The sequence below is a fragment of the Grus americana genome, chromosome 2 (assembly GCF_028858705.1).
Source record: "Grus americana isolate bGruAme1 chromosome 2, bGruAme1.mat, whole genome shotgun sequence".
Lineage (NCBI taxonomy): Eukaryota > Metazoa > Chordata > Aves > Gruiformes > Gruidae > Grus > Grus americana.
The window spans coordinates 164,239,145-164,254,266 of record NC_072853.1 but is presented as its reverse complement, the minus strand read 5'-3'; the positions used below and the strand labels follow the sequence as shown (position 1 = coordinate 164,254,266).

At 41.9% G+C, this 15,122-nt stretch overlaps 1 protein-coding gene across 4 annotated transcripts in view; it reads left to right on the top strand.

The window, feature by feature from the left end:
* CRHR2 (corticotropin releasing hormone receptor 2) overlaps window positions 1-15,122 on the top strand; it is a 159,554-nt gene that overhangs the window by 135,428 nt on the left and 9,004 nt on the right. For 3 of the 4 annotated variants that reach the window (XM_054817734.1, XM_054817737.1, XM_054817738.1), the window contains 3 exons: window positions 3,626-3,711; window positions 6,652-6,787; window positions 8,538-8,579. In XM_054817734.1, the coding sequence (XP_054673709.1) occupies window positions 3,626-3,711; window positions 6,652-6,787; window positions 8,538-8,579 (264 nt within the window). The remainder of the gene's footprint in view (window positions 1-3,625; window positions 3,712-6,651; window positions 6,788-8,537; window positions 8,580-15,122) is intronic. The other variant, XM_054817735.1, reaches the window with a different exon arrangement.

Sequence of the window (15,122 nt, the reverse complement as noted above, 5' to 3'; positions counted from 1 at the left end):
GGAGTGTTCTTTTAAAAGAAATCATTAGCATTGAAACCATTGAAATGTGTTTTCAGTAGGCAAAGCCAGAAACAAGTATTTTTATGTTCTCTCATTTGCGTCTTTTGCCTTGGAATTTTTTGCTTGCTAAGCTCTGCCTTTGAGCAGTTATCGTATTCAAGTCTTAAAGATCTCCCAGAGAAACCTTAATAGAGACAAAAGGGAACCCTTGATGCTGGTGCCTCCAAACATGTTTTAAGCTTTCGTATAACATAATGTCACAGATCCTCAGTAGATACAGCCACATTCATTCATTTGAAGCTCAGGACAATCTGGAGATCGCTGGATAATTTGTGTGGGCAACTGGTTCAAGTCCAAGCGCTATTTATCCAAAAACTCTCATTTAAAAATATGTCAAATGAACTACTGTTGAAAAGTGTCTGGTTCTCTCCACTGAATATAAATAGAGCCTGGGATAACCAGCTGCCTAGAAGTAATCTAAAATGAAGTTATGCCAATCCAGCTCAGTGCTTTATGCTTTTACTCTTCTTATCCTCACTGAGTGATGGAATCACTTTATAAGCAAGGCCAAGTCCCTTCTCTTTTCTCTCTTAGGTAGCTAGTCTAGAATGGGGAAGAGTTAGTTATTCTTTTTCCTGAAGAAGCCTGTGGGGTAAAGTCAGTAACAGGAGCTTTGTGCGTAACAAGCCAAAAGCTCAACTCGTGTCCTGTCCTGGAGCAGCATCAGCTGTGGAAAGTAGCCCCGTGAGAACGTGGAAAACCAAGCCTTGAAGAGCTCTATACATTATTCATAGATTCTAAAGCCGGAAGGAGATGTGAATGATTTTTCTAACCTTACTTTATGCATAAAAAAGGCCATAGGATACTTCTGACTTGATAATCCTCTTTGCATCCCAGCTATCATGCCTTGGGCTGATATATATGACTCATTTTTCTGCTACTTCCAGCCAGCCCAGAATGCTCTACTTCCCCCTGTCCTATTTATCAGCCCTTTTAAAAAAACAAAACTTTGGTTTACAGGGAAAGACAGACCAAATTTTGATGTTACTTTTTTCCACTCTCCTTCTCTTGGAACAGGTTTCTCTTTGCTTTTCAGGCAAACTTGTCTTCTTTTCAAATTTTCCTCCCTCTTCCTCATGTTATCTGCCTTCCTGTCCCTGCTGTAGACAGATGTAGTCTCTTATCAGCCCTGTGACACATGTACCAGTGCCTTAGCTATGCAAAAATGCCTCAGATGGAACTGTGGTCTGTGCTTGGGTAGCTGAATTGTCTCCCTGAATGTGGTCTCCATTGGAATGCTCAGCTTTTGGTGGCACCCAGCACACAGAGAGCTGCGAGACAATCGGTATTAATGCCGCCAACCAGAAAAGCAAGCCAGCTGTCACCAGGGATCAGTGCAAACATATATGAAAATCTAGGTGAGAAGTAATAATACATCCTTTCTGTATGTCATCATTGCTTTCCTTCTGCAACCTTTGGATGGGGGAGCTTAAGGGAAGGAGTTGGAGTCTGCAAAACTGATTTATATAGAATAAGAATATTTCTAGTGAGGTAACTCCCAGACTTTTCAGCTAGCAATTCTCCTTCTGGACTGATGAATCACACTTCTGCAATTTAATGTTCAGAGAAGATCAAAATCCCTAATTTTTCTGAGGCAGCCTGTGGCAATTTGAATTTCCAGTTTCCTGCTGTCACATCAAAGTAGAACTCATGAAACTTGAAATGCTTTCTCTTGTCCAGTTCATCATGTTAATCCCATGTCATTAGTCTTTTGGAACTTGCCCTTGCCTGAAAGTCTATAATGCCGTCTGGCACCTTCCATTATGATTACAAAAGTGGCAAGTTTTGGACTGGTGCCTTTTTTGCATTCTCAATAGATGAAACCCAAACCTGGCTCTGAGCTGACAAAGAACCTCGAGATTTGGTAGCAGAATTTCAGAATTTTCAGAGTTTTCTTTCTATGAGTGAAGGACATCCTCACCTCCTCAGTAGACACTGCCTGAACATTTTCGGGTATGGAGGAATGGTGTAATCACCAAAGTGAGGAGTTTAAGATTCTTTTAAGTTTTTTTTAAGTTTAAGTTTTAAGTCAAACCAGTGATATGAAGCAGTTTTTGTCTCTGATAAAGTGAGAACCAGTTGACTTCAAGCTCTTAAATATAACAAAGACAATTCTAGCAAGAACAAGTATACAAACTGCACTGCTTTATTTATTTCTGGTATTCCCTAAAGCCCTGCTCTGCTAAGAAAATAATTTCAAAAAATGTCACATTAACTCCGAGAGCAGCATTTTTGTATCTCACATAATAAGTGTTTAATGTACATAATTCCCAACGCTGCCAGTGTCTGTTCAGGTGCTTATTGCACCATTTGTTATAAACCATGTTACAGTAACCACAGGGAATGATATGATGGATGCCAAGATACTGTAATCATTGAAATATAGCACATTGCACAGGGAAAAAAAAAAAGAGCATATTTTGAGAACACCTTTAAATCGGCAGGTCTGCTGCAGTGTTCAGAAATGGTTGGGAGTCAATCGCAGAATTGTTCCATTCATAGACTGCAAAATGCCAGGAGCCCTCGGACTCTGGAAATGCATGTGAGAGAAATATCTTCTCACAAGCTTAGGTTGTGACCTCAGCAATCCTGAGATAACAATTCTGTACTTCTGACAGTGTACATCATCAACAATTTTGAGACAGATCTGTATGTTGTAAGCTACCCTACTTTATGTGTTGAAAGCAACCCAAAACTTGCTCCTTGGTGCCAAATGCTTCTGCTGATCACAGTCTACAAATCAGAATCTTCTTTTCAGGTTATTTTTTTTTCTTTCCTGTTTACACTGAGAGGAAACTTATGTAAGAAACTCCCTAGCAGATGCTACAACAACAGTAATTACAGCAAATCTCAATTCTCAGTGGTGAGATTGTAACAGAAATAATAGTTACTCAGCTCAGCAGATTAAAAAAGGAAGTGCTAAATCCATCATCTCACCTTTAAAGACAGTGCAAAAAAATAGGCACCTTTCAGGTATGATTCATCTGCTCTGTTTTAAATGTCTCCTGTGGAGTGCAATGTATAGCCTCCACCGAATACGAAGGGAGTCCAGCGTGACTAGCTCACATTCCGCTGTCTGCAATGCGGTCTTGTACTTTGGGTCTGGGGAGCCCTACCTAACCGTTACAGCCTGCTGTGGGATGGGCGGATGGTTTCAAACCTCTGCCGTATCCACACAGCACAGCGCTGCCAGATACTCCACGCAGGGAGCCTTGGATGAGCTGAGCCAGAGACAGATGCGACAGCCAACCAAATCCCGCCCTTAGTTCCTTGTGGCACCCAGGAAAGGAGTAAAAGGGAGTAAAAATAAGTTCCTTGCCGGGACCATTAAATTTGTACTCCATTTTCATCGCTGTTTTGAAAACATTAATAGCTGTCGGATATTTGCTGCATAATCTGGTACTTCTAGTAAACTTCCGAGTCTGTTGCAATCAATGGTAAAACCAAGAGGCTGTTTTCAGTCAGACTGGAACTGCAAAATGCGCTTTTTAAGGTCTATCGGATCCTTTAAGCCATTATTTGACTCACTGGTCTTATTTTTTCCTCTCTCTTCCTTCTTTTCCAGATAAATTTTGTATTTCTATTTAACATAGTTAGGATTTTAATGACAAAGCTGAGAGCTTCAACTACTTCAGAAACAATACAGTACAGGTAAGTCAGCTGCTGCTTCTTGCTGTTTGTGGTGTTAACAAAGAACTGCCTTGCTTGCCCTGTCCTTGTCCCATCTTTGTCTTTCCAGATGCCACTGTTGGTCTCATTGTCTATCAATTTCTATACGTACACAAGCATATGTATTACATTATATAAATATATCATAGCTCCTTTCACTGATGACTTGACCATTCCTTCACCTAATCTGGAGAATCAGTGAAAACATATTCAGGCCCTACTAGGTTGCTTCTCTGTCCCAGTCTCTAGCTTTGCAGAGGCAGAACAATACAATATCAAGACTTCCCAATAAATCATGTGCGTATGCGTATTAAGATCCTCATTCATATTAATATCCCAGCAGAGCCAGAAGTAAAAGAAGAACAGAGCCTGGGCCAAAACATTGCTATCACATCTGTAATCAATAGCTGTATCATTACTATGCATGTAAAGGTATTTACAGTAGGGTTTAATGTTCTTTTTAAAGTGTAGGGTATGGGAATGAAGGGCGATTGTGTCCCCTCCCTTCAGCTGGTACCAGCATTACTGTAACCATGCAATGGGTTGCATCACGGCACTGATCCTTAATTAATTATGATCTTTACACGGGGTGGCTTCTTGGGTGGATTAGTTTCCTGAGCTGGCTGGCTGTGCAACCTCACAAGCATGGCAGAAAGGAGAATACAGGAATGTTAAGCCCAGGGCAGCAGAAGGAAGGTGGCCTGGCCCCTTCTGGCAGCAGTGAGGGCTTAGATCAGCCTAAACAGGCTAAAAGCAAATTCTTAGAGATCAGGAGATTCCAAGTGCCCTTCCTCTCTCAGCATTTGCAGTATCTGGCAAGGTGGGCCAGCGTTTTGAGGTATTTATGGACAGACAGCTCCTCACACTGGGAAACAGCACAGGTTTTGTGGAGTGAGATTAGTCACAATCCTCTAAATCATTTCTGGATAAAATCTCAGTGTATCAAGCTGAGGCTTGAATCCCGATGTCCTCAGATCAGCCTGCTCTTGACTTGGGAGGCAGTTTTGCTACAGTAATGGGGTTTTGTTGTTTTGCCTGATAACTTCCTTTTACTCCTGTCAGGGGTTTGGGGACCAATGTGAAGTTACTGCAGTGGTCTGATTTTTCTTGTTCAGACTCTTCTCTGCACATTTCCTGAGAAATGAAGGGAGAAAATACCCCCTTTTCATGCTCAAACCTCATGCCATAAAATTAAAACTAGAATGATAAAACACTGGTTCAAATCCAGTACATTTTTCCCCCTGCCACAGTTTGCAGGGAGCATTAGAGATGCTAGATTCTGAGGCAATCTAAAGTAACTGCCTTCGTCCTTGAACAGATGATGGTGATCCTAGCCTCACTACAAGCTCTGTGAGAGAATCTTCTTTTTTGCAGCCTCAGTAGAAATCCTTATAATTCCAGGAAGGCCTGGGGCAAGCCTTGCTGCTCTAAAGCTGCATAGTCCAAACATTTGTTAAGCAAGTATTAAATGATGTGACAGCTACTTCGTTAAGACTGTCTCTCTGTCCTGAGACTGGCAATGCTTTTGTGCTCCCCTGCCTACCTGCCTGTCTTTATCTACCTGTTACGGCGTTATACAGAGATTTAAACAGACTTAGCGAAATTGCAGTCTACTGTGTTTGTACAGTGTCTAGCACAATGAGGTGCTGTTCTGCAACTCACATCCCAAGACACTATTATAGCACCAATGGTAAAGATTAGCCCTTAATAATTCTGTAAATAATCATTTATGCTTCGTTGCGCGCCATCTGCTTGTTTGTTATTTATCAGACAGCCATAAGCAACTGTGTTGGGTGTGCAGGTGTTGCAGAGAGAGAGAGCGAGCATTTAAATTCCAGACAGAATCAAAAGATGGGCATAGAGCAGGTCTTATGGGCACAGTATTCCTGCCCTGGTCAGCAGCTAAATTGTGCACTTATTACATCACCCTGAGGTGCGAGAAATCACTCACCGAGCTTGCAGAGAATCTCCAGGCTTGAACCTAATGCAAGCCTCGTTGCTAGGACAGAAACTGTCTGGAGGAAGAAGAGAGAGAAAGGGAGGGATATTAAAAAGGTTCCCATTTGTCCCCTGGAGTTCAGAGTGTGGGGACAAACAAACAGCAGGATTCAAAGGCAAAGGCTTTCCCAGAACACCTTTCTCCAGCTGGTCAGGCACTGGTCAGAAAGCGTTAACTTAGAAAACTCACCTGTGGCTTCACCACCCAAAGTGGAGGCTGTCACTCTTTCCATGCCTCCCCGCTAAACACTATTCAGCCTTTTGGACATAGGATCAGACTCCCTCTTAACTGTCCTTTCCTGAGCTCTAAGAAATTTGTGTTCTTCGTTGCCTGAGGGCCCTAGGAGCCTCCATCTTGTGTTACACAATAAGCCGATCATGAACCTTGGGGCTGTTCCTGTGCAGGCAGGCTGAGAATTGTCTACAACTCAGATGTCCTCCTGGAAAAAAGCTCAAATTACTTGGCTATTGTGCAAATACAGGCTTCCACTGTTATCCTCAGCAAATGCCCCAGCAGTGTGCCTCGAGAGATGGAGGTACCCATGGGGAGTACTTGTATTCCCTGTCTCCAGTCACCTGTGCTAGACACTGGACAGAAGTTGACATGTGAATTTCTCTCTTAAAATGCTTCTTTCCCCCAGTGGCTGTACATATTGGACAGCCCTGAGCAGACTTGCCTTAGGCCATCCTTTTGTTTTCTTCTCAGCTACACCCTGTTTGGCACGTGCAGGTGCTGAACTGTCTTAAGGTGGCACCTAAGTTCCCTCTCCAGCTAATGTAGGTACTTCACTTCCCTCTGAATTGCTCTAAGACTCATCCCGTCTCTCCACTACAGGAGTGATTTGTTTGGATTGGGTTCGGTAGACCAGATAACACAGTTGTCCTTTCTTGTGTTCACTTGTGTTTTCTGTTTCCTCCCCACAGGAAGGCAGTCAAGGCAACGTTAGTTCTTCTGCCTCTGCTAGGCATCACCTATATGCTTTTCTTTGTCAACCCTGGTGAAGATGACATTTCCCAGATTGTCTTCATCTATTTCAATTCCTTCCTGCAGTCTTTTCAGGTAAGACAACAAGCTTACAGTGGAATCAGCTACTGCAGAAAGAATACTCAGTGCTTTTCAGCCATGAAACATGGCAATGAAGCCCATGATAGAAATAACAGTTGAAAAGAGCTCAACTTTGTTCACGCTTACGTAATAGGTATATAAGCATGTCATATGAAGTGGAGACCTCCTCTCAGGTGTGTACCAGAGGGATTTATCTCCCTTAACATCAGCACCATGTTCAGTCTATAGCTACAGCTCCTCACCTGGGCTCCATCTAAAGTCAGTGGAGAGAGATGATGTTTCATCCTAAACTGCGTAAGAGAGGATGATGAATCACCCTCTCAAGATACCTCTCCACAGAGCACAAGTGAGCTGAGCATTAGACTAGATGTTTGCTAAAGCAAAGGGAAACAACTCCTATCTGTTGGGCTCATTTGATTAAGACATTAGCTATCCAGCTAATTATCCCCCTCTCCCACTCCAGCTCTCCTGCAACGGTGCATGCACTCAGCCATCAGACCATACCAACTGTCTGAGAACTCGTACCCTATCTGTCTCCTCCTTCCTCTGAATTTAAGAGGAGTTCTACCAGGATGTAAAGGGCAGTGGAACCTGAATAATTGCCCCAGATTTCTGGATTTGGCACAAAACCTAAAGAGACTGAAGATCTTGAATAGTGTTTAGCCACACATGCCTGCTTGGGTGTGTCCTACAGCTTTACCTCTGCTTAAAGAACTTCTTGAACTGGGGTGGAACTATGTTTGACATTAATGGTTTTCCTCTGATATCTGCAGGAGCAAGCACTCTGGTACTCAGGATATTCAATGCAACTACCCAGCACACACACTGTCAAGCTAAATCTAGGGTTATGGATTATAAAAAGTTTTGAGCTTTAGATTACTATTTTTACTGATTGCATGTTTAGCTTTGAAACACAGTGCTTCCCACCACAAATCAAAACTGAATGTCCAAAAAGAAAAATGATCCTTTTAATCTAGGAAGAAATGAACTTTAGCCTTTACCAGTGAACCAATCCACATTTTCCATTCCCTAAAATTAATTATATTTTTTATCTGCTGATGCTCAATGTCTCAAAAAATGCTACACTGCTTATTTTATTGTTAGTGTTATTAAGACATATGTAAGAAAGCAAGCACAGGGAATCTCTCCTTTGTGGTGACAATAATTATAGTCCACTGCTGAAAGCAAAATGGGTATGACTCTGCTCATGACAATGTCATCATGTCGTCATCTGAGCTTCCATTACAGTCATTACGGTCTTTGCAGTCATTACAGGAGTCTAGTCAGTGCTGTCAATAGATTCCACAGAGTAGTTCAGCTCAGATGAACGTAAGTAACCTGATGATGCACTTGCCCACACAAGATCACCTAAGGCCATTTGATACCCCGCTGTAGCGTCTGAAACATCCACGTAGAGCTGGCAGGCATGACGTAGCACCAGTGAGGGGGTCTGTGCCATTCTGGAGAGGCAGCTGGAAGCTGCAGATAAGCTTTAGCACAGCTGAAGAGGCAATCCCCTCCATGAGTGGAAGAGCTGTCTAGATTCTAGCTCTTATATCTCACCTGTGAGCTGCAAGACAGTATTCTCTCATGAGGTTGTAGGGTAAAGATTTCATCTGTCTGGAAGGGGGTGACCTCAACAAGATTGTGGTTTTGCTCAGGATGATCCCAGGATAAAGCTCCATCCCCGATTCTGCATGGTAAAATACTTACCTAATAATTGACTGCTCTCTATTCTTTCCAGGGTTTCTTTGTGTCAGTATTTTACTGCTTCTTGAATGGTGAGGTAAGTAGTGTACCCTGCTGTCAGTGTAATTAATTCTTGGGAGGTGGAACCTACCTGAATGACTGATTACAGTGACATGAGATGTTTTTACGTGGGGCCATGGTCCCATCAGTCTGTTTCTCTTGCAGAAGTTTCCATTAATGTCCCTCTGAATTTCCCAGCCCTCTTTTTTAGATGTTCTTTGTTCACAAAGCTTTATCAAACTCAGGTTATTAGCTGGGAGGTCAGGGCAGAGGAAAAGAAGTCCTCTCAGATTATAAACCTTTGTTCATTGGTTTAAGACGTCTTTGAAGTTTCTCATTAATTACAAATATGATTTCTGGGCATACATGAGCATTGCTTCTGAGCTGGGCTCTTGTTAAGGATATGCTGCAGGTGACTCATTTTTATAATGGGAAAGCCCTGCTGAGTCGAGTTAGTGAGTTTTTCCACGTGGATATCTCTCTCTGAGTGATCAATGCCTGTTGCATTCGGAAAAGAGGGTTGGGGACAGGGTGGTGGTGGTGGTCCTCAGAATTAATTTTAGGTACTGCTACTCAAGCAAGAAATGTTTCACTAACATCCCTCAGTGTTTGACTTACGCCCCAAAATGTGAGACATTTGTATCTTTTCCCCTGCTTACACTGCCGGTGTCTCATCTACCTGCATTTAAGTGTGTCATCTTTGTCCAGTTAAAATTTGGGTCTCTGCAGAAATTAATTCAATGTCTTAATTATTCCTGCTGTATCAGTATATATTTTATTTATGCTGCTTCTTAATTTCATTGTGGGCTCCCTGTGTGGTGCTGTGAGAAAGAATGGGCATGTCTTCTCAACCCAGCTGCTCTGCAACATTTTCTGTACGTCAGGCCATAAAGCACCAGTGTTGGGTTTTGGGTTTTTTTTTTTTTTTGCTTTTCTTCATTTTCCCTTTACATCATTAATTCTGAGGTGACATTAACAAGAAGCAACACTGCTTTCTCAGGTTAGGCACATGCTACTTTTATATACTGGCAACAGAGTGTTCTCAGTTCTCTTTCCAACTTCCTTTCAATAAATTCTGACCGCTCTGTTTTCCTCCTAATAAATGGGGAGATAAAGTCTTCCCCAAAAGGTACAGACATCATAACTGTGGGACTACAGTTACCTCAGAACTTCGCCATATATTTGAGTTGTTTCGTGACCATGGTGTGGTTTTTTTGTTGAGGTTTTTTTGGGTTTGAGGTTTGGTTTTTGTTTTGGGGGCTTTTTGTGAGCCACTGTGCTGCACAATCTGATGAGGTTAAAGGCATCACAAGTCTCCATGTCTCTTCAGTAGTACTTGTCATATCCATCAGGTTTGCACTGTTAATGCAGAAGAAGAATCTTTCATGCAGACAAGCAGGCTTTTTTTCTGTCCATTTTTTTTTTCTCTTTTTTTCCACCGATGACACAGTGAATATCAGGGGCTGGAACCTGGAACACATGATTTCATAGTCAGTCAGGACTTTGTAGTGCATTTCCATTTTGTGGACTTGGCCTAGGACCACTTGGCTGTTCATACCAGGCTTTCACTTTTTTGTCTGTTCTGGGATTCTTTCAGCTGTCTTGTAGTGGGAGAAATAGCTCCACTAATTTACTACAGCAGTCCGAAGTTCTCTGTTCAAGACAATCATCAGGCATGTTGAAAGGTGGGGTGATTCACCTCATTCTTATATGCCTTGATAACAATCTACTAGCAGATCTGGAGTGATTTCCAGAACAGTGATTTTCCCAGCTGTATCACACTGCTATTACAGTTTGAATGGGCATTTCTGGGAGTCAGTTCAAGGTTAAGACACCCAACTTGGGTGATGTAGGTGATCTTGATTCGTTTCCCCAAACATAGATATCTAGTGCCACTTCAGAGACTATAGTGTCTGAGGAATCCACATGGATCTACCAGATATGATACAAGATCTATAGAAGATCCACACCTTCTGGCTGGGAAGTGGGAAGCCAAGTGGGATACAATGGGGCTTCTCAAATGGCACAAGCTTTCTATGTCATTAATTCAAACCAGTCAATACAATCTTTTTCTCATCAGCTTAGCCTACAGTAGACACTTCCATTTGCCCACCTAAACAACTCTAGTCTTCACTGGCAGTATGGACTAGCTCTCCACTGACTATAATGCATGCCTAGACACTCCGCTCACATGCAGACACCTACAAATAGCTGAATTTGTGAGCGAAATCTTCCCTGTAGACATCTATTTACATCTAATGTGCAACTTCCACTAGCTAAACCATGGCAACTCCCTAGCTACTTCTTTGAGATATAACATAAGACTATCGCCCCCCCCCCCCCCCAAATATTGCAGCATTGTCTATTTTGAAACTGTGACAGGACTTTGGACTCATCTTAATGTACTATGGGAATGTTTTTGAAGTATCATAAAGGTTTTAAAGGGTGAAATTTCCTGCTCTGTTCTACCTTCAGCTCTCCGCAGCCTAGAAACAAGTAGCAAATCCAGTGAATTTTCAGAGCTTTCTGGGTTTGTAATCATGTTGTCCAGAAAAAAAAATGCATCTTATAGTATAGTATTATAAAAGCTCTCCCTTGTGATAGCGCCTGTCCTCCCTAGATCTTCACATACTCATGAATGATTCTAAAAACAGTTTGTGTTTCCCAGATCACATCCTGAAGGCTACATCACACTGCAAAAGCTTGCAATAATGCTGTGTCTTGCCTCCTTGTGATCCAGAGGCCTGTACAGGCTGCATTGCCAACTGAGGCATCTGTGAAAGCCTTGGCTTCAGCGTAGCAAAACTGTGTTTTCTTATTGTAAACTTCCATGTCTAAGCAGTGAAAGCCATACTGATTTACTGCTCAGTTAGAGGTGCAGTACATTCTTTTCCTCAATTTTTTGCGATGAAAAAACCTGTATTTCTTAGTGCATGTCAACAGCATCACATCAGAAGTACAGAAGTACTGAAATATCATTTGCATCCTCCTAACGTCAGTTGCTCTCAGGGAGGCGTCCCTACTAGAAGTGGTGATGAAGGTAATGCCACTCAATCCACATGAGGTACCACTGCTCTTAGTGAGATCCACAGCAGATTATGTTCTAAAAGAGAAAAATAGCCTGTAAGTAGTAGCCTTTCAGTAGCCTGAAATCTTTATAAATATCACTGAAGCCTTGTTGAATCATTATCTCTTCAGTGAGTCCGGTATTCCTGTCTCTGTGATAGATGGGCTCATGACTTGCTGTCTCAGAAGGTTTTAAATACCTCAAGTTTTCCAGTTATGACAGAGTTGGGTTCTTTAAATGCATGTAAAAGCCTTTAACAGGTTATTCATTCCACACAGTGCCAGGCCTCCTCTTAATGATGACACAAGCAAAAAGGCTAGAAAATCCATTAATTTAAAGCCTTAATAATGCTATGATCTCAGCTGCATCTCTACCATTTCGTATTTGATACGGATGCCACTGGGTGCTTACAAACTGTCTGTGGTAGAGCTCAAACCATACGGATCGCAGATGAAAGCTACCAATGTTTCTGTCTTTTTGTCAGTATTCTGTGAAGTTTGGCAAAAGAAACAGAAAAGAGTTTTTCTTTGGAACGTCTTGTAGCCTCCCTTGATTTAAACATGTCCTTATGACATAGAGTGTTTCTCTTCCTATGACCTCTTTTGCCCCAGATCAGAGGAGTTCTACAGCTGTGGTGCTTGAATAGATCTGATATTCTGAGAGCTGGGTCTGTTTAGCCTGGAGAAGACTGAGAAGGGATCTGATCAATACTTGTAAATATCTAAAGAGTGGATGGATGTCTGGAGGATGAGGCCAGACTCTTCTCAATGGTGCCCAGTGACAGGACAAGGGGTAATGGGCACAAACTGGAACACAGGAAGTTCCAGCTGAACATGAGGAAAAACTTCTTCACTCTGAGGGTGACCGAGCACTGGAACAGGCTGCCCAGAGAGGTTGTGGAGTCTCCTTCTCTGGAGAGATTCAAAACCTGCCTGGACGCAATCACGTGCAGCCTGCTCTGGGTGATCCTGCTTTAGCAGGGGGGTTGGACTAGATGATGTCCAGAGGTCCCTTCCAACCCCTGCACTTCTGTGATTCTGTGATTCTAGTGGAGAAGGCAGCGCCTCCAGCACTCTAACTGAAGACGGCACCTTGGTAGTACAAGTTATCACCATAAAAGGTCTTGGTCCTGGTCTTGCAAGGATTTGGTCTGACAGTTCAGCAGTGGGATCACCGAAGGGAAAAAGTGAAACTATTAAATTGCAATCCATGCAAAGAATTTCAAATGGAATGAGTTTATTTCTTTATGCTTTGGAACGGGCGTTTGACCTGGGAATAGAAACATCTCCCTTTCCCTCATTTCTTCAGCACACGATGTTTCACACAGATCTTGGACTAGCTTTGTTGGCTGCAGTGAGAATTAAGCTGATGGGCCAGGTCTTGAGAGAGTGTGTATCATTTGGGCCCCTCTGCTGGAGAGATGATCCTTCAGATTTTGAATATGAATGTCTTTCCAAGCCAACAAATTATTCCAGTGAACCGAGGGAGAAGCAGCAGTTTAGATACAAAGTTGACAGATTTTTATATTTTATTGCTTCTGAAAAGTTCTGAAGCTGTTTTGAACAAACTGTGTGTGCCATGGATGGGCATGAGAGGCCGTTGGCACTTGACTCAATTTGTCTAGAGACTTTATGGAACAAAAGTTGTGTTTTTTGGACACAGAGAAAATCTACTAGCACTAGAGGGCAAAAATATGCAAATTTCATTTAATGTGAATGGTAAAGAGCATCTCTGGACTTCCAAGAAAATTGAGAATGAGAGGTTTCTGAGAATTTAAGATGTAATGAAAAATGGCATAATGAAAAATATGTATGCATTTACGTTAAATGTCACTTAGAATGAATGTAGGTTTTGAACTTTTTTTTCAATGGCTGCAAAAATTAGATGCTCTTGAAAAATTTTTTCATCAACTCGCAGATCACAAGACTGAATTTAATTTCACATAACACTGGATGTAAAAAAATATATTTAAGAGTGAGGTTTTTTTGAACAAGGATGGATACAATGGCATGAAGCTGTACTGAAGAGAATGTATTTCCACAAAACTCCTGTTGGACAGTTTTTATTGCAATTTACTAAAAAAACCTTTATCTTTTTGTAGTTGATGGAATTTATTCTACCTAGATCAGTTTGCTTTTAACAAGATAATAATGTATAATCAGGGATGTGCTTTCATGGTATCTCATCCTTATGTAAGTTTGGATGAGAATACAGATCCATAGAAATCACTAAATCATCTCTTCAGCCTCTGTAGTACAAGCTGATGAATTCAATCCAGCAACTGATCTTGATAGCATGTGTTTAATTAAAGCCTGTTTTTCAAAAGGGTGTCTGGCGTGGGATTCATCTCACATGGTACCTCTGATTTTTCTGACAATGATCCTTGGAACTGAATATTGGATAAAAACATCACTATCCTATCCAGGTCACAGCCAGACCTGAAAGTGAAAAAAGGCTTGCTAAAGGTTATAGTCTTTAAGCATGTGTGGGGTATCCTTATAATTATTTGCATTATATGAAACTCAGGAAAAATATTTCTTATAGTTTCAGTACCAAAAGAGGCTCACTTTTACTAGGCCAATGATGACAGTTGTCACCTTTGGCTTTTCATAGGAGAGCATCAAGGGAAGACAACAGAAGACAGTAGTGACACTCACTAGCACTATAATCACTCTCTGTTGATCTCTAGGCTCACAGCTCACTTAGGGGTTCTTCATACTTTTGTCTCCACGGTCTTCCTTCAGTTCTTTAGTGTAACCCTTCTGCTCATAGGCAGGTGGGTACAGCATACCCAGTGGTTTTGTTCTCTCTTTGACTGATTCCAGGTAAAGCATCTTTAAAGGAAGACGGATCTTCCCTTCAGTTCACTTTCTAGTGATGTATCTACCTTCTCAGCCAGACCTCTTTCCTAGTTTTCTCCTGAGAGAAAATAAAGTATTTCAGAGAGAGAGAGAGAGAGAAAGCATGTGTTTATAGTGTTTCATATTCCAAATATATCTTCCTGTACGGTTGTGTTAGCTTTGGTCTTATGGCTGCTGTTTGTTGGAGTCTGGAGGAGGTCAGATCTCAGATGCTGCAGCATCCCCCAGAAAAGGAAATAAAATATTTATGGCCATCCACTGATAGACCTCCAGAGGACCAAGAACTTCACTGATAGGTCTGGCTCCAGTCCTGCAACCTCAACAAAGACATGATGGAAACAAGAGGATAATGGAGGAAGGATCCCTGCCTCCAGAGAACACCTATCCTTGTTATTAGGTGCTTCGTGTCATTTCCAATAACCACCAGTGCTGATCCATCAGAGAGTTCTGTGATCCTTGGAAACCTTACCAACCATAATGGCAGACAATAACATAGCTGTACCGTAACAGGGTGCTTGTGAATGAAGGTGATGGCGTGTGAGAACAACCCAAACTTATAAAGGGATAGTGCTTGATGAAGGGCGAGACAGAGAAGAGCAGTCTCCACTATCAAACTGAATGAAGGAAACAGGGGAATCCTGATTGAACATGG